The 26,297-nt window shown below is 45.0% G+C and overlaps 1 protein-coding gene and 1 pseudogene across 1 annotated transcript in view; one reads left to right on the forward strand and one right to left on the reverse strand.

The window, feature by feature from the left end:
- LOC126234309 (diuretic hormone 45) overlaps nucleotides 1-26,297 on the reverse strand; it is a 108,260-nt gene that overhangs the window by 20,739 nt on the left and 61,224 nt on the right. Inside the window, exon 2 of the mRNA XM_049942995.1 lies at nucleotides 9,425-9,684. Coding sequence (XP_049798952.1) covers nucleotides 9,425-9,684 — 260 coding nt within the window. The remainder of the gene's footprint in view (nucleotides 1-9,424; nucleotides 9,685-26,297) is intronic.
- Nucleotides 23,926-24,043, forward strand: LOC126238328 (5S ribosomal RNA; annotated as a pseudogene).

Raw genomic sequence — 26,297 nt, forward strand, 5'->3', positions numbered from 1 at the left:
CATACCAAAAGTGTTTGTCAGTATTTTGCGTCCTCGTTGAAAGTCCTCCAGGAACTATATTGAATGATGAGCTCCTTTAGCACAATGGTTAAAGTGTTTGGTTGATGAGCGAAAGGTAGCAAGTTCAAACCTTGTTCTGTGCTTAATAATTTCTTTGTTTAAAAACAATATCGAAGTGTCTTACTTCAAAAATTTTATTCGTTTGAATGTAATTTTTTGAAATTTCTAGTGGCAACTGAAATCAACCATACGGAAAATATATGCTATGGACTTTTACCTCTGCAAACTCTTCAAAATTTCGTGCAGTGGTTTACTACATTTAATGCTGTACAATAACTGCGTTGAACATCGAAACAAAATTAAGTCATTTATGGAGGGAAGGTATCAATCAAGAAGGGTGTAAAAATCAAATTTTTGAGCCAAATAGTTTTTGTGAAATCGAATGATCAAGTGTGTCAAAGCAGTCGCAACACCATGTGTCTGAACAGGCGGGCAGAGCAGTGGTGGCAAAATCCGGACAGCGCGGAATGCGGGGAGCACGTGACTGTAGCAGCCAAAGGGTCAATGCGGCCATGGTGGCTTTACTTCATGAACTACGCGCCCCCCTAAACGTAAGTTTGCTTGGCGTGTGCAACTGGCAACGCAGCAATCTCCCGCGTCTGGGCGGGCATGCGCGAACCGCCAAGATAAAAGAATTGAACTATAGTCGTTCAGTTAAGTCTCTTTGTTACGTACCAGACCATAGTGGTCTACATTTTGACTTACTAACGTATTATTTGCATCAAGGCACTCTACATGGGATAATTTTTTTTTTTTTTCAAAACATTCAGTTGTTCATGTGGGCACAAGCCCAGTGGGTGCGACGAACTGTCGTTTGGTTATTAAAAAAAAAAAGTTCAGGAGTTAGATTAAGTTTCTGACTGCTGAAAAGGCAAGGCCCGACAAAGTTTCCTAATTGCTAACCTAAATGTTTGAGGCAGAAGCTCGGTAACTTGTTGTTAAAAATACTGGCAAGCTGCGAGTAGGACTCGCACTCTGAGCTTCCGTATTAGCTTGCTTATGTACACAAACAGTTCACACGTCCCAGGAGTAGAGAAGCTCTACGACTTTTACCTGGTATCGACAATGATACTTGCAAGATACCGGCCCTGAGAATTCCAAGATTTCCAAGAATGTTGGAAGTTTGAGGACAAATGACAAATGACAAAAAGAAAACTTTTTTCGTGTTATGTAATTACAAATTGACTCTTTCCAGATCACCCCCCCCCCCCTACTTTTACTTTTAAACCTTGCTGCTTGTCAAATTTCATGATTCTAGTTCAACAGGAAGTGACCTACAAGTATTGATAATTGGGTTTGCGAATATCAAAATATGTGACATAAATGGCCATATCATTTGATTGCACTTACTTGGAAGCTTCAATTTCTTACAATGCCAAGAGACCATAAATCTTAGTACGTGTCATAAAATTGAACATGATTCGTCTAGCTGTCCCTGGGGAAAAGAGTTTTTAACAGTCGGAAAGACAGACAGGCAGGCATACTGACTGGGCTAGAGACCTACGAGTGTCTTTTTTAATTGTTGTGTTAATAAAAGTGAAAAGCTGATGTTTAAAAAAAAAGTTCAGTGGCTTTCCACTTAAGGGGGGGTAGGACGTCAGACGGGCCGAATTGGAGCAGGGGAGGCACTACAGAACATTTTAATTTCCACTGTCTATACTTTTACAAATAAATTCTTAAAACTTTGTCAGCATGACCAGGAAGGATTCAGGATTCACACTCATAGCAGTGGAAGTTCAAAAACATCACAAAATAAATTTCTTTTACAGGTGAAATTTCATCGTTTTATCCACTTACTATTGGCTGCATTTGTTGCTACAGGTACACTTTTCTTCATAAGTAAGAGAGATTCCTTGATGAATTTTGCACAGCATACAAACCATACTTACAGGTGTATGAAACTCTAGAATTTATTTATGAAAAAATAAATGAGCTGTTACATTTTACATAAAAACTCGAATTTTATAGTTACTTATCTGAATGTTTACCATAGTTTTTAAGAGATTTGGAAAATTCTAGAGTTTTGTACACCCGTAAGTATGGTTTGTATGCTGTGCAAAATTCATCGAAGAATCTCTCTTACTGATGAAGGAAAGTGTACCTATAGCAACAAATGCAGCTAACAGTAAGTGAAACAAATGATGAAATTTCACATGTAAAAAAATATTTTGTCTTATTTTTGAACTTTCACTGCTATGAGTGTGAATCGTGAATCTTTCCTGGTGATGCTGACAATGTTTTATGAATTTACTTGTAAAACTATAGACAGTGGAAATTAAAATATTCTGTGGTGCCTCTCCTGCTTCAAATCGCCCTGTTTGACGTCCTACCTTCCTTAAGGATCATTGTATCCAAACAAACCCACTCTATGGTTAATCCTTTATCATCATTTTCACCTCATACACTGATGGCACATACCTCTGCTTCCATATTGTCAACTGACAAAAGTGTCATCCATGTATCACAACCGACAGCACTGGTGGGTTTGCTCAGAATATCGCACGAACAATCTGCCATTCATTTGCCTTTCTCTCTCCTAACAGTATTTGTATCTTGGGTGAATAAAATCAAAGGAATGTGGCTTCGCTGGTCTTATGACCCCATTAGAATTGCAATATATAGAAGGAAGCACTCTCCATTTGAATCAGTCTACATTCTGAAGAAGGCACCTGCAACGCAGCCGAAATGTCTGTTACTATTAGTATTTTATAATTTTAATATTTTACGCTGCATGACAATAGTTAATGAAAATTGGCGCTTGCTATGGAACAATCGACAACTGGAACCGATTAGTGTGACATTCTGTATTGTATGTTAACGTATCTACGAGATATCATTTGAGTGATTACGATTGTGGACGAGGAATTCGACAACTCAAAGCCGGTTAAAGTTTCATTCTCGTAGCCACAGTAATATGAACTGCGACAATAAAGTAATGAAAGTGATTTTTTTTGCAAGATGTGGCAACCCTGCAGGCTTGCGTAGGCATAATATCTTTGACCTTGGTCTATAAGCTGCTTTTAGTCCAAGCGGCACATCAATGCAACTGCTTAGTCATGAGCTGTGCTGTAATAAATTAACACGTGTTTGTGTCTCACATCACAGAAATGGAATCGCATAATATTGTGCAATGGTATGCCATTTCTTTTTGCGTTAAATTGGGTGAAAACGCTATGACAACTTACGGTAAGTTTCAGAAGGCTTTTGGAGAGGAGGTTATGTCAAGACCTCAAGTTTTTTGTTGGCATAAAATGTTTAGTGAAGGCAGAACAAATGTTGAAGATGAAGACTGCAGTGGACGACCATCAACCTCATGGACAGATGTCAACTTGGCCAGAGTGCGTGAACTCGTACGATCTGATCGAAGATTATCCGTGAAAATGATTGCAGAAGAACTGATCATCAGTCGAGAAACAGTTCATCTAATAATACTGAAGATCTTGGTATCAGAAAGATTTGTGTAAAAATGGCCCCCAAAATCCTCACACCACAACTGTGAGAAACACAGAAAAATGTGGCAGCCGATCTGTTAGAGCAAACGGAAATCAATACAGAATTGTTGAGCCGTGTTATCACTGGTGATGAAAGTTGGTTTTTTCAGTACGATCCAGAGACAAAACGCCAAAATTCGCAATGGTGCTCAAAGGGATGACCTAGACCAAAAAAAGTCAAAAGTGAAATGCATGCTTGTGTGCTTCTTTGATTCCAAGGGAATTGTTCATAAAGTGTGGGTGCCTCCTGGTCAAACAGTTAACCAATATTACTACAAAGAACTTTTAGAAAGACTTCGTAAAAGGGTTCTTTGTGTCTGTGCCAACATTGCTGTTAATTGGATTCTGCACCACGATAATGCGCCATCCCATACTGCACTGTCAGTACAGAAATTTTTAACCTCAAAATAAATTCCAGTACTACCACAGCCACCTTATTCACTAGATATAGCTCCGTGCGACTTTTTTCTATTTCCAAGAGTCGAAACGGCGGTCAAGGGACACCATTTTCAAACAATACAGGATGTCCAAAAAGTTGTGACGAGGGTCTTGGAGGATATTACAGAAGATGAGTTCCAGAAATGTTACCATCAATGGCAGAAGCTCTGGAAAAAGTGTGTGCAATCAGAAGGGAACTACTTTGATGGAGACAACATTAAACTTGACTAAATCGGTAATCAATTTTTTTTTCACATCAGTCTCATTAGTTTATTGTCGCACCTCGTAGGTGTGTCCAAAAGGGCCAGCTCGCGATTAAAAAATGCCTTTATAGATGAAATGCTATGAAAAAGAATGCTGGTGGTCGTAGACGGACCACCGCACCGCAAGCATAGTGCTAGTGGCGAAAAGTAACAGACATCTCACTCCTATAGGCAGATCTCTACAGGCATTGCAACCGCTACCGGTACATGCGTCTCCGCCAGAAGCATATCACCGTAATTAAATCGCACTGGTCTGTATGCTCGGATGCCTATTAAATGCATCACACTTCAACCACGCCATCGTCAAGAAACAGTGTGTTGGTGTAGGGAGTTTGTTAGCTGGGGTGATGTTAAAAAAAAAAAAAAAAAAAAAAAAAACGGTTCAAATATCTCTAAGCACTATGGGACTTAATATCTGAGGTCATCAGTCCCCTAGACTTAGAACTACTTAAACCTAACTAACCTAAGGACATCTCACACATCCATGCCCCAGACAGGATTCGAACCTGCGACCGTAGCAGCAGCGCAGTTCCGGACTGAAGCACCTACAACCGCTCGGCCATAACGGCCGGCAGAGTGATGTTCTCCGACAAATCCCACTTCACTGTGGCAAGTAATTCTGGCAACCAGTTGGTGTGGAGAGAGAAGGGGACACGTTATACACCACAGTATGTTCATGAACGTTATCGATATGGCCTAAGCTTTATAATATGGTAGCCGTTATGCACAATGGCCGAACACCACTGCATGTCTTTGCACGAGGTACTGTCACAGTACACAGTACAGCAGTATTGAAAGTGGATTATTCTGATCATGTACGTCTGTTTCAGGGTGCGATTTGTGCTTTTACCAGTGGGGGGGGGAATGTCTTAGGGGGTTAGTAGAATTAAATATGTTACTAGCTTGGACCGTGGCGTTACGCATGGTTAAACAGCTATTTATAAATAGATGTTAATGCCGAAACTCACTATTGACGCGTATGCACTATCAGAAAAGCCATCCCTTGTTATATCTTGAAAAGTACATTATAGGTAAAACTTATTTACAAAATCATCTACATACAGGTACAGATATACGAGGGGAATTCAAAAAGTAGAGGCACATTTGTGAAAAGTTGTACTTATTCTGATGATAGAAAACTGAAACATATTAATAATATTGATAGTAAGACTTATTAAAAACTTTCAGTGTTCGGCTGCACAAATTTAAATTATATGTAAAGTTTTACTCCAGTGCTTGGGAAATAAACATCCCAGGTTGGGATGCATAAACTAAAACCAGAGGAGGGGATGGTCTGGTGCAGACGGGGGGAAATCCCCCCCATCCCCCCCTGCAAATCGCACACTGGTCTGTTTAGCGGTGCAATAGGTCCCGACTTTCTGTTTGTGGACTACAATGTCTGCCCACGTAGGACCGCTGAAGTGTCGGACACAGTGGAAAGAAGATGGTATGGCCTGCATACTCCCCGGCCCTAAAACCTACAGTGCATGTCTGAGTTGCGCTTGACAAACGTGTTTCTCAACGGACATCCCCTTTGCGAACCATTTAAGAAGTGAAACAGCCTTGAGAGAGGAGTGAAACATATTCTTCAAGGACTTCTCTATTGTTTGGTAGTAAGCACGAATAACAAATCAAGATTGTCCATTAGTGCCCGAGGAGGACATATTAAAATGTTTTTTATTCCAGTCTTTGATCACAATATCAATTCTTTTGACGATGACCGTTTTCAGTCAGTAATGACCATCCTCATAACTTTTCTACTCCATGTCCTAAAGTGATAAGGCCGTAATGGCATCGTCAGAACATACACTCCTGGAAATTGAAATAAGAACACCGTGAATTCATTGTCCCAGGAAGGGGAAACTTTATTGACACATTCCTGGGGTCAGATACATCACATGATCACACTGACAGAACCACAGGCACATAGACACAGGCAACAGAGCATGCACAATGTCGGCACTAGTACAGTGTATATCCACCTTTCGCAGCAATGCAGGCTGCTATTCTCCCATGGAGACGATCGTAGAGATGCTGGATGTAGTCCTGTGGAACGGCTTGCCATGCCATTTCCACCTGGCGCCTCAGTTGGACCAGCGTTCGTGCTGGACGTGCAGACCGCGTGAGACGACGCTTCATCCAGTCCCAAACATGCTCAATGGGGGACAGATCCGGAGATCTTGCTGGCCAGGGTAGTTGACTTACACCTTCTAGAGCACGTTGGGTGGCACGGGATACATGCGGACGTGCATTGTCCTGTTGGAACAGCAAGTTCCCTTGCCGGTCAAGGAATGGTAGAACGATGGGTTCGATGACGGTTTGGATGTACCGTGCACTATTCAGTGTCCCCTCGACGATCACCAGTGGTGTACGGCCAGTGTAGGAGATCGCTCCCCACACCATGATGCCGGGTGTTGGCCCTGTGTGCCTCGGTCGTATGCAGTCCTGATTGTGGCGCTCACCTGCACGGCGCCAAACACGCATACGACCATCATTGGCACCAAGGCAGAAGCGACTCTCATCGCTGAAGACGACACGTCTCCATTCGTCCCTCCATTCACGCCTGTCGCGACACCACTGGAGGCGGGCTGCACGATGTTGGGGCGTGAGCGGAAGACGGCCTAACGGTGTGCGGGACCGTAGCCCAGCTTCATGGAGACGGTTGCGAATGGTCCTCGCCGATACCCCAGGAGCAACAGTGTCCCTAATTTGCTGGGAAGTGGCGGTGCGGTCCCCTACGGCACTGCGTAGGATCCTACGGTCTTGGCGTGCATCCGTGCGTCGCTGCGGTCCGGTCCCAGGTCGACGGGCACGTGCACCTTCGGCCGACCACTGGCGACAACATCGATGTACTGTGGAGACCTCACGCCCCACGTGTTGAGCAATTCGGCGGTACGTCCACCCGGCCTCCCGCATGCCCACTATACGCCCTCGCTCAAAGTCCGTCAACTGCACATACGGTTCACGTCCACGCTGTCGCGGCATACTACCAGTGTTAAACACTGACGGCGGCGGTGCACAAATGCTGCGCAGCTAGCGCCATTCGACGGCCAACACCGCGGTTCCTGGTGTGTCCGCTGTGCCGTGCGTGTGATCATTGCTTGTACAGCCCTCTCGCAGTGTCCGGAGCAAGTATGGTGGGTCTGACACACCGGTGTCAATGTGTTCTTTTTTCCATTTCCAGGGGTGTATAAATATACTCAGCACAGCATCGTCACATAGATCTATTCTACACCTTATTTTAGATCTATGTGACGATTCTGTGCTGAGTATATTTATATGTTTTGATTTTAGATCTATGTGACGATGCTGTGCTGAGTATATTTATATGTTTTGACGATGCCATTACGGCCTTTTCACTGTAGGACATGGTGCAAAAAAGATCTGAGGATGGTCATTACAGACTGAAACCGGTCATCGTCAAAAGAATTGATATTGTGATCAAAGACTGGAATAAAAAACATTTGTCAGTGTTGGATCACTGTCATATGCGCGACTATGTCGCAGCTAGTGAGGACATATTCGTCATTTTGGGAGTCTGACCTGTGTCAGACATGACATTTATGTTATCCTGCTTTCCCATGTGGTGAAATCTGTACCATTTTTCATTATAAATATACCACTCTACCTCTTGTTACGCGTGTACTGTGTGTTTCATCTCGTGCTTCATTGTCCGTGGTTATTCCTGTGCAAAGCTATCTCTATTCAAAATGGCTCTGAGCACTATGGGACTTAACTGCTGTGGTCATCAGTCCCCTAGAACTTAGAACTACTTGAACCTAACTAAGGACATCACATACATCCATGCCCGAGGCAGCATTCGAATCTGCGACCGTAGCGGACACGCGGCTCCAGACTGTAGCGCCTAGAACCGCACGGCCACTCCGGCCGGCTATCTCTATTCCTTAGCAATTATGAAGCAGTGTGTAAGATGACGCGACATTACGCCCAGAACGATTTTAATAAGACGATGGTACGTTCTACACACACTCGTTAAAACTACCTGCACGAGGATGACACTAACAAGGGAATCTCCCCATCGCACCCCCTTCAGATTTAGATAGAAGTTGGCACACTGGATACGCCTTGAAAAACTGAACACAGAACAATCGAGAAAACAGGAAGAAGTTGTGTGCAACTATGAAAAAATAAGCAAAATATACAAACCGAGTAGCTGATGTGCAACATAATTAACATAAAGGACGCTGTGAACTCAGGAGCGCCGTGGTCCCGTGGTTAGCATGAGCATTTGCGTACCGAGAGGTCCTTGGTTCAAGTCTTCCCTCCTGTGAAAAGTTTAATTTTTTATTTTCGCAAAGTTATGATCTGTCCGTTCGTTCATTGACGTCTCTGTTCACTATAATAAGTTTAGTGTCTGTGTTTTGCGACCGCTCCTGTAAACCGTGCGATTAGAAGACGAAAGAACGTGCCTCTCCAGTGGGAACCGAAAACATTTGATCGCAAGGTCATAGGTCAACCGATTCCTCCACAGGAAAACGCGTCTGATATTTTCTATACGACAGTGGTGACGGCATGTGCGTCACATGACAGGAATATGTTGTCGACACACCTAACTTGTACACTTGGCGAATGGGTAAAAAGACTCTTCTACCTTCTCCGATTTCAGTTTTCTTGTGGATGTGATAATCACTCCCAAAAAATTGATGAAAACATAAGAGTTTGTCACATAAACTGAAAATAAAAAATTAAACTTTTCCCTCGAGGGAAGACTGGAACCAAGGACCTCTCGTTCCGCACCTACTCACGCTACCACGGGACCACGACGCTCTTGAGCTCGCTTGAACGTTGATATTGCCTATGTTGCGCATGGACTACTCAGTTTGTATATTTTGCTTGTTTTTTCGTAGTTGCACACAACTTCTTCCTGTTTTCTCGATTGATCTGTGTTCAGTTTTTCAAGACCTATCCACTGTGCCAACTTATAACTAAATCTGAGGGAGGTGCGATGGGGAGGTTCCCTTGTAAGACACATGACATGCAAGCTGCCCAAAAGGTATCAATAAGAACCGCTTCTAACAGCTCCTGAACCACACTAGGCTATCACCATAAGCAGTGCGAATACATCCAACAGTTTCAAGCTTGTCGTACCTGCACGTGCGCAACTGAGAGAATTTCACAGCGAGAACCGTGCCACGCTGTACGTGCGCTCACCTCTCTGCAGCGGCTCGCAGGCCGAAGGGCGGGGCGTCGGCGTCTGCGTCGTTGGCGGCACCTCCTGCGTGCGGAGAGCGCTTGCCGATCTGCTGCAGGAAGTCCTTGTTGGCCTTGATCTGTTCCTCGGCGTCACGCAGCCGCCGGCGGGCGATCTCGAGCAGCAGCCGCTGGCGCAGCACGTCCATGGGGTTCACGATGGACAGCGACGGGCCCATGCCCATGCGCTTCACACGTCGTGCACCGTCCTCCTCTTCATCCTGAAACCCCATTGGTGCGTTATTACACGTCTGCATGCCACTGTCCCATACAACTGTCCGCAACGCAGGGAAAATAACACTGCACAAAAAAAGAATAACCACCTTCAAACACCATCAGGATACATAACGCCAATACCGCGTAGAAATCACTTCTAGCTTTTAAAAATGCCTCAATTTGGCGAAGAAGAGAGTCCAAAAATTTCTTCAAGTATGCCATATCAAGTCGTGGTTCCAAAATGCTGACATGAATTCTTTACAGTCCAATGGAAAAACTGCTAGAAGCCTGTGGTATTTTAGCACGATACCACTCTCACTAGCGTCTCACATTTAGTAATGGAAATGCAGCTTTCCAATAGGCGCCGAATGCAATTGCGCAGGGCCTGACGGATCCAATGATGCGCGCCCGCTAAGCCACTTTTAGTGGTTTCGACTACGAGCGCTCTCTGCCGCTCTGATATGGGATGGACTGTGGCACCTACACGGCCCATACTTCGTCGCAGTCTTCGATAGTTTCCAGTTTTAATCAGCCTTCGACAGTTCGCTCATGCATTACTAGTGGGAGCCTCACACTCTTGTAATAGCTGGACTTTATTACTGTTTGCTCTTTGTTTTCTGCAACACTTGGAGAAAACTACAAGTGAAACGTCTGTTTACTGTGTTCGCTTTGATTTCCGCTCCTGTCCAACTTTCCTACGACGATAGCTGCTGCACCACTCTGTAGCTAACTCACTTAACCATAGTGTACGAAGTAATACACAACAAACCGATCTCAGGGAACATCAGCTTCCCTGGATTCGCTAATTCCGTGTAACAATCACTTAAAGCTTGGATACCGGAGAAAAGTGGGAACACTTAAAGGTAATACTGACTCTACGACTTTTCTTAGAAGATGGGTTAAGAAAGGCAAACCTACGTTTATAGCGTTTGTAGATTTAGAGAAAGCTTTTGACAATGTTACAGGAATACTCTCTTTGAATTTCTGAAGGTAGCAGGGGTCAAATGTAGGGAGAGAAAGGCTATTTATAACCTGTACAGAAACCAGACGGCAGTTATGAAGAGTTGAGGGGCATGAAAGGGAAGCAGTGACTGAGAAGGAAGTGAGACAGGATTGTAGCCTATCCCCGATGTTATTTAGTCTGTACATTGAGCATGCAGTAAAGGAAACAAAAAAAATTTGCAGTAGAAATTAAAGTTCAGAGAGCAGAAATAAAAACTTTGAAGTTTGCCACTGACCTTACAATTCTATCAGAGACAACAAAGGACTTGGGAGAGCAATTGGTTGGAATGCACAGTGTCTTGAAAATACGATATTAAATGAACATTAACAAAAAAAGGATAACAAAATGTAGTCGAATTAAATCAGATGATGCTGAGGGATTTAGATTAGGAAGACACCTAAAGTAGTAGATGAATTTTGCTATTTGGCGGCAAAATAACTGATGATGGCCGAAGCAGCATACAAAATATAGACTGGCAATGGCAAGAAAAACGTTACTGAAAAAGAGAAATTTGTTAACTTTAAATATAGATAAGTGTTAGACAGTCTTTTCTGAAGGCAATTGTGTGGAGTGTAGCCGTGTATGGAAGTGAAACATGGACGAGACACAGTTCAGACAAAAAGACAACAAAATCTTTCGAAATGTGCTGCTACAGAAGGACGTTGAACATTAGATGGGTAGATCACGTAACTAATGAGATGGTACTGAACAGATGTGGGAGAACAGAAACTTGTGGCACAACCTAACCAGAAGAAGGGATCGGTTGACAGGACTTATTCTGAGACATCAAGGGATCGCCAGTTAAGTACTGGAAGGAAGTACTGGGGGAGGGGGGGAGGGAGAAGGAGGGGGGGGGGGGTAAAAATTGTAGAGGGAGATCAAGAGATGAATAGAGTAAGCAGATTCAGAAGATTTTAGGTTTCAATAGTTGATCGGAGATGAAGAGGTTTGCACAGGATAGAGAAGCTTAAAATAAAAAAAAGAGCTGCATAGAACCAGTCTTCAGACTGAATATCACAACAACAACAGGCGATATCGAGCAGAAGCCACGCATGTACATCTCTGTCCCAGTCGTGATTGAGGCCTGAGAAGAATGACTGTGGGTAAACTTCTGTATGAGCGGTTTTCCATCTGCTTCGGCGAATGCGGGCTGGTTCCCCTTATTCCGCCTCAGCTACACTACGTCGGCGATTGCTGCGCAAACAAGTTCTCCACGTACGCGTGCACTACCATTACTCTACGACACAAACATAAGGGTTACACTCGTCTGGTGTGAGACGTACCCTGGGGGGGGGGGGGGGGGGTTTACACCGGGGGCCGAACCGCACAATAACCCTGAAAGAGTGGTTCGGTGTGGGGCGGCGGAGGGGTGAAGTGGACTGCAGTAGTCGTCGTGGGGTTGTGGAGCACTGCGGCTGCGGCAGGGACGGAGCCTCTCCGTCGTTTCTAGGCCCCCGGTAAAAATAAAGAAAGAAGATGTAAATGTAGATACAAAAATGAGTGGTGAGGTTCGCGATGCCCTGTTTGAAGAGCGGCTGCCTTGGTGACTGTGTAAATGTGATAACGATGATAAGCTTAAGGAAGGCGACAGATGAAGCGAAGTGCTTTTGCGTTAACCTCTCGTTAATATTTCCAGCCCGGGAGGCACCACCACAGCACAATAATCTACTTCCGAGTAACTGAAAATCTTATACGTTATAAGAAGGGCTTTTTCATAGCAATCCGTCAATCCCGCTCTTCACCACTTTAAAAGATTTATGCGTTTTCAGAAACGCTGAAGTAAAGGGAAATAAGAACATACTAAATTAGTAACATGTCTGATGTAATTCTCACGTTCTACAGGATAACGTATAGATAAGAAAAATAGTGCTGGTCATTTTAAAGGCTTCCGACTTTAAAACTGTACGGTTTTAGTTTTTGATCATCCCAGTAGCGAATATGGAAAACCATCAGCTGTGCAGTGAATGACGACAAAGAAAATTTATGCCGGATCGGGACCAGAACAAGAATTTCCTGGTTATAGCGAGCGTTCATCTTGCCGTTAAGCTATCCGAGTACAACTTACGGTCAGACACAAACTTCCATACGTCGTCGATCGTGTGCCTACAACCTACCCGTACATCTATTATGTATATTCCTGTATAAGGACGACATTTTAATTGCAAATCGCTTGCCAAATGCCGGCGGATAAATACCATATTGCAGTGCCTGTGTTATTCCGAATTACAATGCAATGTTCCTGCGGACATTGCATCGTATTTATGAACAACACAGGCACTGCAAAATCTTATTACCTCCCACGCATCCAAGAGCTGCAATGACTAGAAGCAGTCGGAGACTAACTGAGAATTGTTTTGTAGACCAGCAACCGCACGTAGAACTGCCTCTGAAGCTGCAGCACAACGGCGCTAGAGACTGGGATGTGTAATTCCATGGAGCATAATGCGGGCTTACGGCTTGGTTACGTCATGGCGCAATTAGGAGCGAGGGAGCGGTGTTAGCCACTGCAAACTTACACAAGCCGACAGTTTACGGCTTCATAGGGAAGTGGAAATATCGTGGAACGTATAAAGGCCCAACGGCGCTTAGTATGCTAATTCTAAGCACACAGGCTGAAACCAGTGAATCTTCATCAGACGCGAGTTCCAGACGCCGGCAAAGTAAGGATGATCCAGTGTTCCGACTACGTAATAAGCCAGCTATGAGCACTTTTCAGTCGAATATACACTCCTGGAAATTGAAATAAGAACACCGTGAATTCATTGTCCCAGGAAGGGGAAACTTTATTGACACATTCCTGGGGTCAGATACATCACATGATCACACTGACAGAACCACAGGCACATAGACACAGGCAACAGAGCATGCACAATGTCGGCACTAGTACAGTGTATATCCACCTTTCGCAGCAATGCAGGCTGCTATTCTCCCATGGAGACGATCGTAGAGATGCTGGATGTAGTCCTGTGGAACGGCTTGCCATGCCATTTCCACCTGGCGCCTCAGTTGGACCAGCGTTCGTGCTGGACGTGCAGACCGCGTGAGACGACGCTTCATCCAGTCCCAAACATGCTCAATGGGGGACAGATCCGGAGATCTTGCTGGCCAGGGTAGTTGACTTACACCTTCTAGAGCACGTTGGGTGGCACGGGATACATGCGGACGTGCATTGTCCTGTTGGAACAGCAAGTTCCCTTGCCGGTCTAGGAATGGTAGAACGATGGGTTCGATGACGGTTTGGATGTACCGTGCACTATTCAGTGTCCCCTCGACGATCACCAGTGGTGTACGGCCAGTGTAGGAGATCGCTCCCCACACCATGATGCCGGGTGTTGGCCCTGTGTGCCTCGGTCGTATGCTGTCCTGATTGTGGCGCTCACCTGCACGGCGCCAAACACGCATACGACCATCATTGGCACCAAGGCAGAAGCGACTCTCATCGCTGAAGACGACACGTCTCCATTCGTCCCTCCATTCACGCCTGTCGCGACACCACTGGAGGCGGGCTGCACGATGTTGGGGCGTGAGCGGAAGACGGCCTAACGGTGTGCGGGATCGTAGCCCAGCTTCATGGAGACGGTTGCGAATGGTCCTCGCCGATACCCCAGGAGCAACAGTGTCCCTAATGTGCTGGGAAGTGGCGGTGCGGTCCCCTACGGCACTGCGTAGGATCCTACGGTCTTGGCGTGCATCCGTGCGTCGCTGCGGTCCGGTCCCAGGTCGACGGGCACGTGCACCTTCGGCCGACCACTGGCGACAACATCGATGTACTGTGGAGACCTCACGCCCCACGTGTTGAGCAATTCGGCGGTACGTCCACCCGGCCTCCCGCATGCCCACTATACGCCCTCGCTCAAAGTCCGTCAACTGCACATACGGTTCACGTCCACGCTGTCGCGGCATGCTACCAGTGTTAAAGACTGCGATGGAGCTCCGTATGCCACGGCAAACTGGCTGACACTGACGGCGGCGGTGCACAAATGCTGCGCAGCTAGCGCCATTCGACGGCCAACACCGCGGTTCCTGGTGTGTCCGCTGTGCCGTGCGTGTGATCATTGCTTGTACAGCCCTCTCGCAGTGTCCGGAGCAAGTATGGTGGGTCTGACACACCGGTGTCAATGTGTTCTTTTTTCCATTTCCAGGAGTGTATGTCTTTCACAGTCGCGATGGTGAATAAGTGTTCATAGCTGTTAAGGAATGCGTTTTAGAGCCCATGTTTACTGAGACATTTTTTCTTCTAGTACCGTGTACTTTCAGCTGATGCGTTTACGCGATTCATTACGATACATCCTGGACAAGTGTTATAAACAAATGTAACAGAATTATAAGTGAAATAGATCGTGAGAAGAGTGTGACTGGGAATCTAGTTACCTCAGCAGTGTGGATACCTTTCCTAACAAACTTGCAAACAATAAGGAAGTAGACACAGCAGACACAGCACAAATAGGCGGCTTTTTCCCCCTTCCTTTGTTCTGCGGTACAGCAGTGAGCTCAGTAATATGGAAGGGAAAATGGTTTACAAACGAAAAAAGACTGACGTTCAACAGGCTTGTCCCTTGTGTTACCCTTCATCACTACTAAAAAAACGATCCTATGGCATTGTTGGCCGGGAGGCCCCATTCGGGGGAGTTCGGCCGCTGTATTGCAAGTCCTTTTTAGGTGACGCTACATCGGCGACTTGCGAGTCAATGACGATGAAAGACACACATCACCCACAGTCTCCTGCCGGAAATCGAACCCGGGCCTCCAGCGTGGTAGGCGGTAACGCTACCGCTACGCTAACAGCGACGGACTTCATCACTACTTTCTAACAGAGATTCTTCTCGTGATACATATAAACCGAAACTGGCCGTTCTTAAATTCACACTTTTTTAAAAAAAAAAGTTTATCAGTGGTGTGAAGTGGGCTTCTTCCTGGGTTCTGGGGGCACCCCCCTCCCCCCCAATTACTCTTCCTATATCGGGAAAGTATAAACAATGATGTCTTCTATTCTAAATATAGCGCAATGTTCCATATTCCTTAGGAAGAAAATAACGGTAAAAACCTTAAATAAACCAGACATAATAAAATTTGCAGCAAGTAGTAGGGAGCCCACAGTATTCTTGTTATTTTCAATCGTTTCTCATACCAAATTTCGAATTTACCTGTTCACATTTTCTTAGTGATTTGTTCAAATACATTTAAGTCAATATATTTTATTATTTTCTGTCATTGTTTACTTGAAACTCTCACCTAACCATTAATAAATGGCACATGCCATTCACGATTTTCCTTTTTTTGCCTTCTTCATCAGTACAACATACTTTTCTGTTTGGATGAATACTTTTCTTTAGGTAATTTCGTATTTTCTCTATTTACATATAGCCTTCATTTTCTACGCTACCGAACGTGTTACTCAATTTAATCTGGAATGGTTTCCTCATCTTCAATAGATTCTCTTAATCTGAATTTGTGACGTCCCGCCTAATGAATACTTTACTTTCTGGCTTCGTAGCTAGTTTTAGTCATCATTGCAAGTGTCCATGGGCACTTGAAGTACCGCTCATACACTGAGTGACACAAGTCATGGGATACTCCTAATATATCGGATCTCCGTTTGCTCGGGGTAGTGCAGCAATTCTATGTGGACTGGACTCAACAAGTCGTTGGAAGTCCCAGGTGGAAATATTGAGTCATGCTACCGTCCATAATTGCGAAAGTGTTGACAGTGCAGGATTCTGTGCAGTCACTGACCTGTCGATTATGTCCCATAAATGTTCGATGGGATTCATGTTGAGCGATCCGGGGTGCCAAATCATTCGCTCGAATTGTCCAGACTGTGACATAGCGAATTATCATCCATAAAAATTCCATCGTTGTTTTGGGACGTTAAGTCTATAAATGGTTGCAAATGGTCTCCAAGTAGCAGAACATGAACATTTCCTGTCAAGGATCGGTTCAGTGGGGCTAGAAGACCCAGTATATAGTAAACACAGCCCACACCATTGTGGAGCGAAGTGCCACCAGCTTGCGCAGTGCCTTGTTGACAAGTTGGGTCCATCGCTTCGTGGAGTCTGTGCCACATTCGAACCCAACCATCAGCTCTTAGCAACTGAAATCGGGACTCATTTGACCAGGCCAAGGTTTTGCAGTCATCTAGGGTCGAACTGATGTGGTCACGAGCCCAGGAGAGACGCTGCAGTCAATGTCGCTGTGTTAGCAAAGGCACTGACGTCGGTCGTCTGCTGCCACAGCCCATTAACACCAAATTTCGCCTCACTATCCTAACGCTTTCTCCGTATGTCCCCCATTGATTTCTGAGGTTATTTTACGCAGTGTTGCTCGTCTGTTAGCGCTGACAGCTCTGCGTAAACGCCGCTGCTCTCGGTCGTTAAATGAAGGCCGACGGCCACTGCGTTGTCGGTGGTGAGGGGTAATGCCTGAAATTTGGTTTTCTCTGCACACTCTTGACACTGTGGATCTTGTAATATAGAATTCCCAAACGATTTCTGAAATGGTATGTCCCATGCTACTCGCTCCAACTGCTATTCCGCGTTCAAAGTCTATTAATTCCCGTAGGGTGGCCATAATGACGGCGGAAAGCTCTTCACATAAATCAGCTGAGTACTAATGACAGTTCTGCCAATGGACTGCCCTTTTTACTTCGTGTACGCGATATTGCGACCATTTGTATATGTACATATCGCTGTCACAGGACTTCTGTCACTTCATTGTAGCTTCGTAGCTAGTTTTAGTCTGCATTTTAGGTGTATATGAGCACTTGAAGTACAGCATATGGTATGGTATTCTACTGGACAGTAAAATTGCAGCACCAGGAAGAATTTGAAATTACTAAATTTGAATTAGTGTGCATAAAAAGTATAATACAAAGACTACCTTATTAAATTTGTAGGTGATTTCTGGATATACATGGTGGGAAATTTAGTACACATGCGTGCCACTTCTGGCAGCAGCATAGCAGTAATACGGCTGGTGATCGAGTCGAACTTGGATGATATGGATACGTTATTCCACGCTGATTCAACTCTATGCAACAGTTCATCAGCCGTAGTGACTGGGCAGTGGCGGCGTGTTGCTCTCTCAGCAGCAAATGGCCGGATGTCCTCAGTGGGTGGAAGATCTGGAGAACTTGCCGGCCAGGGCGACAGTCGAACACCCTCTGCATCAAGGCGGGTCAGGACAGCAAGGGCAATATGTGAGCTAGCGTTATCTTGTTGAAATATAAGGTCATGGAGGCCTGGAAGATAGGACAGAGCCACCATCCTTAACAAGTCAGAAAAATAACGGCTGCCGTCCAGATTACCGGCTATGCGAACTAGATGTTGTATACCCAATGGCAACCCAAAGAGTCATACTTGTCATGGGCCTGTGTGACGATTATGAAAGCAATGTGGAAACATTGCCTTGGAGCCTCCACACATGGATACATTCATCCCAATCCTGGTACACAGAATCACGATTTCTCTGAAAAGACGACTTTATCATACCCCGAGACGACAGTTACCACTGGGTGAACCACACACAGCGTGCCTCTCTGCTTTTGCATCAAAGTATTATACATCGATGATAATCGACACCACACCAAGGGCGTCAGAGTTGGCAGCAGAATTGCAAGTCTCCGTCAGATGCTGACAGTAGTCACAGGGAACTGGCGGACCCAATGGGGCGCATGCGCTGGGCCGCTCCTCCAGCGGCTCCCTACCAACGGCGCCCTCCGCTGCTGCGATATAGGATGGCCAGCGGCAGCCAGACACCCCACTCGCGCTCGGATCCGCTTCACAATGCAGACGCCGCCTAGTCGTGGCTCTGACAATATCGTTCGTGCTTAGTTTACAGAGTCGCAGCCTTGCTAACATTGTGACTGGCGGGCTCTGTTTCGTGCTGCATTATTTGTAGATTAGATTAGTTTTTCGTTCCATAGATCCGTACTGAGGAGATCCTCGTGGATATGGAACATGTCATTTTTTTTACAGTACTAATAGTATGAGTATAAACAATACATCATTTTTTAAGCTGAAATAATAATACTAATAGTATGAGTATATAGAATACATCATTTGTTTCTTTTAAAATATTCATCAATGGAGTAGAAGGAGTTGGCCACTAGTAAGTCTTTCAGGCTCCTTTTAAACTGATCTTTATTTGTAACTAAATTTTTTATGTTTGCTGTCAAATTATTGAAGATGAGTGTTCCTGAATAGTGGACCCCTTTTTCAACTAAAGTAAGTGCTTTTAAGTCCTTGTGCAGATCATTTTTGTTCCTGGTATTGTATGTATGAACTGAGCTGTTTGTTTGAAAAAGAGATATATTATTTAGGACAAATTTCATTAAGGAGTAAATATACTGAGAGGCAGTAGTTAGTATACCCAGTTCTTTGAAGAGGTTTCTACAGGACGTCCGTGAATTTACTCCACAAATAATACGTATTACACGCTTTTGGACTCTGAAAACTTTTGTGTGACTTGAAGAGTTACCCCAAAACATTATACCACATGACATTATAGAAAGAAAGTAGGCAAAGTATGCAAGCTTTTTCATTTTTATGTCGCCTATGTCTGCTAACAATCGAATTGCAAATACAGATTTGTTAAGGCGTTTCTGCAGTTCTGTGGTGTGCTCCTCCCAATTGAATTTATTATCAAGTTGTAATCCCAGGAATTTAAGACTGTCAACCTCTTCTATCTGCTCTTCTTCATACTTTATGCATATGCTGGGTGGAAACCACTTACAGGTTCCGAATTGCATATAGTGAGTCTTTTCGAAGTTTAAAGTCAGTGAGTTGGCTTTAAACCATTTAGTAATATCCATGAAAGTATAATTAGCAGATCTTTCTAGAACTACACTCGACATACTATTTATTGCAATACTTGTGTCATCTGCAAACAAAACTGACTCTGCTTCTGGCAGTGTAACTGATGGGACATTATTAATGTACACAAGAAAAAGCAATGGCCCTAAGATGGATCCTTGTGGGACACCACATGTAATCTTGTGCGACACCACATGTAATGAGTCTTTCTACACTTGGAGGACGACAAGTTAACTAAATCTTCTGTTTACTTTTTTCAATTGTTCGCTAATCATTTCTGCTCCCGTCCAGCTTCCCTACGACGACAGATGCCGCACCATTCTGTTGTCTACCTCTTCTTACCGTACACAACGAGGCCGTACACAACATGTGCTCTCCTGCACGGCCGAGTGAACAGTGTGCCTGTCCTCTCGGGCGCTGGTCGGCGGGGATCATTATGGCCCTTCTGAACACATCGACTTCGTATTCGTATGACAACTGTGGCCGAAGACTTCCGACATAAGAAGTCAACCTCATTTTGCCAACGGTCTTGTCAAAGAGGGCGGAGGAGCGGACAGAGGTTCAGGGCACTCATTTGTCCTTGGGGCGGCAAACTACCCCTAAAGGCGGAAGAATTAGCAATGATCAGCGGCATGAGGATGCAGAAGGCAATGGAAACCACTGCGTTAAAGACACGTAACATGTATCCATAGGACATTTGGCCTGGAATTGAAAAAGTGTCATGATGATCTCTCCATTGGCAAAAGATTCCGGAATAGTCCCTCATTCTGATCTCCGGGAGGGGACTACCAAAAGGGAGGTGACCATGAGAAAAAGACTGAATAACCAACGAGAGGGTAGCGTTCTACGAGTCGGGGCATGGAATGTAAGAAGCTTGAATGTGGTAGGGAAGCTAGAAAATCTGAAAAGGGAAATGCAAAGGCTCAGTCTAGATATAGTAGGGGTCAGTGAAGTGAAATGGAAAGAAGACAAGGATTTCTGGTCAGATGAGTATAGTGTAATATCAGCAGCAGCGAAAATGACACAGCCGCGCGGGATTAGCCGATCGGTCTGCGGCGCTGCAGTCGTGGACTGTGCGGCTGGTCCCAGCGGAGGTTCGAGTCCTCCCTCGGGAATGGGAGTGTGTGTTTATCCTTAGGATAATTTAGATTAAGTAGTGTGTAAGCTTAGGGACTGATCACCTTAGCAGTTAAGTCGCATAAGATTTCACACACATTTGAACATTTTTAGAAAATGGTACATCGGGAGTAGGATTCGTTATGAAGAGGAAGATAGGGCAGGGAGTGGGTTACTGTGAACAGGTCTGTGATAGGCTTATTCTTATCAGAATCGACAGCAAACCAACACCGACAGTGATAGTTCAGGTATACATGTCGACGTCGCGAGCTGAACATGAAGAGATGGAGAAACTATATGAGGATATTGAAAGGGTAATACAATACGTAAAGGGAGATGAAAACCGAATAGTCATGGTGGACTGGAATGCAGCCGTAGGGAAAGCAGTAGAAGAAAAGGTTACAGGAGAATTATGGGTTCGGGCAAGGAATGAGAAGAGAAAGCCTAACTGAGTTCTGTAATAAACCTCAGCTAGTAATAGCAAAAACTCTGTTCAAGAATCACAAGAGGAGGAGGTATACTTGGAAAAGGCCTGGTGATAAGGGAAGATTTCAGTTAGATTACATCATGGTCAGATAGAGATTCCGAAATCAGATTCTGCATTGTAAGGCGTACCCAGGAGCAGATATAGACTCAGATCATAATGTAGTAGTGATGAAGAGTAGGCTGAAGTTTAAGAGATTAGTCAGGAAGAACCTATTCGCAAAGAAGTGGGATACGAAAGTCCTAAGGAATGACAAGATACGCGTGAAGTTCTCTAAAGCAATGAAAAATAATCCAGTAGGCAGTACAGTTGAAGAGGGCAATCACAGAAGCTGGAAATAAAAACATGGGTACAAAATAGGTAACTGCAAGTATACCACAGGCAACAGAGGGAATGCATCAGCTGATGGATGAAGAAAGGAATTACAAAAATGTTCAGGGAAATTCAGGAATACAGAAGTGCGAGTCGCATAAGAATGAAATAAACAGGAAGTGCAGGGAAGCTAAGACGAAATGGCTGCATGAAAAATGTGAAGAAATCGAAAAAGGAATGATAGTCAGAAGGACTGACTCAGCATTTAGGAAAGTCAAAACAACCTTCGGTGAAATTAAAAGCAAGTGTAGTAACATTAAGAGTGCAACCGGAATTCCATTGTTAAACGCAGAGGAGAGAGTCCATAGGTGGAAAGAGTACATTGAAGGCCTCTATGAGGGGGGAGATTTGTCTGATGTGATAGACGAAGAAATAGGAGTCGATTTAGAAGCGATAGGGGATCCAGTATTAGAATCAGTATTTAGGAGACCTTTGGAGGACTTAAGATCAAATAAGGTAGAAGGGATCGATAACATTCCATCAGAATTTTTAAAATTGTTATAAGAAGTGGCAACAAAACGACTAATCACGTATTCACGTGTAGAATGTATGGACTGGTAATATGCCCTCTGATTTTTGGAAAATTACAATCCACAAAATTCCGTAGACTACAGTAGCTGACAAATGCGAGAATTGTCGCGCAATCAGCTTAACAGCTCATGCAGCAAAGTCGCTGACAAGAATAATATGTAGAAGAATGGAAAAGAGAATTGAGGATGTGTTAGATGACGATCAGTGTGGCTTTAGGAAAGGCAAAGGCATCAGAGGGGCAATTCTGACGTTGCGGTTGATATGGAAGCAAGACTAAAGAAATATCAAGACACGTTCATAGAATTTGACGACCTAGGAAAAGGTTTCGCCAAAGTAAAACGGTGCAAGATTTTGGAAATTCTGAGAAAAATAGGGGTAAGCTGTAGGGAAAGACGGGTAATATACAATATGTACAAGAACGAAATGGGAATAATAAGAGTGGACGACCAGGAACGAAATGCTCGGATTAAAAAGGTTCTGAGACAGGGATGTAGTCTTTTGCTCCTACTGTTGAATCTGTACATCGAAGAAGCAATGATAGAAATAAAAGAAAGCTTCAGGAGTGGAATTAAAATTCAAGGTGAAAGGGTAACAATGATACGATTCGCTAATGACATTGCTATCCTGAATGAAAGTGAAGAAGAATTACATGATCTGCTGAATGGAATGGACAGTCTAATGAGTACAGATTATGGATTGAGAGTAAATCGAAGAAAGACGAAAGTAATGAGAAGTAGCAAAAATGAGAACAGCGAGAAACTTAACATCAGGATTGATGCTGACAAAGCAGCTATGCAGCAAAATAACCAATGATGGACGGAGCAAGGGGGACATCAAAAGTAGACCAGCACTGGAAAAAAGGGCACTCCTGGCTAAGAGAAGTCTACTAGTATCAAACATAGGCCTTAGTTTGAGGAAGAAATTGTTAAGAATATACGTTTGTAGTACAACTTTGTATGGTAGTGAAACATAGACTGTGGGAAAACCGGAGCAGAAGAGAATCGAGGCATTTGAGATGTGGTGCATCAAACGAATGATTAAAATTAGGTGGACTGATAAGGCAAGAAATGAGGAAGTTCTGCGCAGAATCGGAGATGAAATGAATCTGTGGAAAACACTGATAAGAAGAAGGGACAGGATGATAGGACATCTATTAAGATGTGAGGGACTGACTTCCATGGTACTAGAGGGAGCTGTAGAGGGCAAAAACTGTAGAGGACGACAGAGTTTGGAATACATCCAGCAGATAATTGAGGACGTAAGTTTCAACTGCTTCTCTGAGATGAAGAGGTTGGCACAGGAGAGAAATTCGTGGAGGGCCCCATCAAACCAGTCAAAAGACTGATGACTAAAAAAAAATGACGATTGTGGTTCCAGACCAAAGCGATCAGAAATATCGGGGAACGATAAGCCGCAGTCTCGACACGTCACGGCCACTATGCTGCCGCTAGTAGACGCTTCTACTTCTTACACAAGGTGTAAGACGATCTTCTTACTAACGACAGCATTGAAATGCGATTTCACAATGGCAAACCCGTTGTGTATAGAACGAGCTATTACGCTGAAATGCTAATTATGTCGATATCCAGGCTTACTATACACTTTATACCAAATTTGAAGTTTTTTTCATGCCATCTTCATGTTGCTGCGCTTTTAATAGCCGGCAGCATAAATTCTCTAAGTAAAATAACCCTTACGAGTATAAATTGGCGTTCTTTCGAGGAAAATTAAACATGATTGTAAATATAATCTAAACAAGAACCACACTTTTGTATGAAGGCAACAAACATCAGTCTGACTGTAGAAAGTTTATTTAAACCACGACCAGTTCCACACCGGTTTAGGAGCACCCTCAGCTGATCTAAACAGGGACCAAAAAGGAAGTATTTTACAATTTTTTTCTTTTTTACACAGGCTTAATGGATACTGCGCCAACGGCCTTGCCGCAGTGGTAACACCGGTTCCCGTCAGATCACCGAAGTTAAGCGCTGTCGGGCTGGGCTAGCACTTGGGTGGGTGACCATCCGGTCTGCCGAGCGCTGTTGGCAAGCGGGCTCCACTCAGCCCTTGTGAGGCATACTGAGGAGCTACTTGATAATAGCGGCTCCTGTCTCGTAAAGTGACATACTGCCTGGAGAGCGTTCTGCTGACCACATGCCCCTCCAAATCCGCATCCAGTGACGCCTATGGTGTTAGGATGACACGGCAGCCGGTCTCTTGTTTGGTTGTAGGAAATCAAAGAAAACCGCATCTGGCGACACCGTCTCTGGCGAGCCGCATGAATTTGCAAGCGCGACGACCTGATTGGCTAACTTCAATGCTAATTAACTCGAAAACAGCGTAACGTATCGAATTCTTTTCCTATCAATTATTTCTTAGCACAGCCTACCCTGCAACTCCCTTATAAGCTTTTCAGACTGTTTCTGACCACCCTGTATGTGAGAGGAAGCGATTCATTGGTTTATTTTTCTAGAAATATACACTGTCGCAATTTTAATAATAAACCAAGTGGTGCTCTGAGATGAAAAGGTTGGCACAAAATACACTCCTGGAAATTGAAATAAGAACACCGTGAATTCATTGTCCCAGGAAGGGGAAACTTTATTGACACATTCCTGGGGTCAGATACATCACATGATCACACTGACAGAACCACAGGCACATAGACACAGGCAACAGAGCATACACAATGTCGGCACTAGTACAGTGTATATCCACCTTTCGCAGAAATGCAGGCTGCTATTCTCCCATGGAGACGATCGTAGAGATGCTGGATGTAGTCCTGTGGAACGGCTTGCCATGCCATTTCCACCTGGCGCCTCAGTTGGACCAGCGTTCGTGCTGGACGTGCAGACCGCGTGAGACGACGCTTCATCCAGTCCCAAACATGCTCAATGGGGGACAGATCCGGAGATCTTGCTGGCTAGGGTAGTTGACTTACACCTTCTAGAGCACGTTGGGTGGCACGGGATACATGCGGACGTGCATTGTCCTGTTGGAACAGCAAGTTCCCTTGCCGGTCTAGGAATGGTAGAACGATGGGTTGGATGACGGGTTGGATGTACCGTGCACTATTCAGTGTCCCCTCGACGATCACCAGTGGTGTACGGCCAGTGTAGGAGATCGCTCCCCACACCATGATGCCGGGTGTTGGCCCTGTGTGCCTCGGTCGTATGCAGTCCTGATTGTGGCGCTCACCTGCACGGCGCCAAACACGCATACGACCATCATTGGCACCAAGGCAGAAGCGACTCTCATCGCTGAAGACGACACGTCTCCATTCGTCCCTCCATTCACGCCTGTCGCGACACCACTGGAGGCGGGCTGCACGATGTTGGGGCGTGAGCGGAAGACGGCCTAACGGTGTGCGGGACCGTAGCCCAGCTTCATGGAGACGGTTGCGAATGGTCCTCGCCAATACCCCAGGAGCAACAGTGTCCCTAATTTGCTGGGAAGTGGCGGAGCGGTCCCCTACGGCACTGCGTAGGATCCTACGGTCTTGGCGTGCATCCGTGCGTCGCTGTGGTCCGGTCCCAGGTCGACGGGCACGTGCACCTTCCACCGACCACTGGCGACAACATCGATGTACTGTAGAGACCTCACGCCTCACGTGTTGAGCAATTCGGCGGTACGTCCACCCGGCCTCCCGCATGCCCACTATACGCCCTCGCTCAAAGTCCGTCAACTGCACATACGGTTCACGTCCACGCTGTCGCGGCATGCTACCAGTGTTAAAGACTGCGATGGAGCTCCGTATGCCACGGCAAACTGGCTGACACTGACGGCGGCGGTGCACAAATGCTGCGCAGCTAGCGCCATTCGACGGCCAACACCGCGGTTCCTGGTGTGTCCGCTGTGATGTGCGTGTGATCATTGCTTGTACAGCCCTCTCGCAGTGTCCGGAGCAAGTATGGTGGGTCTGGCACACCGGTGTCAATGTGTTCTTTTTTCCATTTCCAGGAGTGTAGTAATTTCTGACAGATCGCATCAGACCAGCCAGAAGACTGACGACTAAAAACGACAATGTGACTGAAACAATTAAAAAATTAACTGTGATGGATAATTTAAAGTCTTGACTAATGTTTATTATGTTAGTCATACCGTGGTTCCAAAATCAAGGTGCATGGCATCTGTTCGTGCCTAAAGGAAGGACACAAAATTTTGTCAGACAATACGTTCACATATTATTTGGAAGTAAAGTACAGTTTGTGATCGAAAGTATCCGGACACCTGGTTGAAAATGACTTACAAGTTCGTGTGGCGCCCTCCATCGGTAATGCTGGAATTCAGTACGGTGTTGGC

This window comes from Schistocerca nitens, chromosome 2 (assembly GCF_023898315.1).
Source record: "Schistocerca nitens isolate TAMUIC-IGC-003100 chromosome 2, iqSchNite1.1, whole genome shotgun sequence".
Classification (NCBI taxonomy): domain Eukaryota; kingdom Metazoa; phylum Arthropoda; class Insecta; order Orthoptera; family Acrididae; genus Schistocerca; species Schistocerca nitens.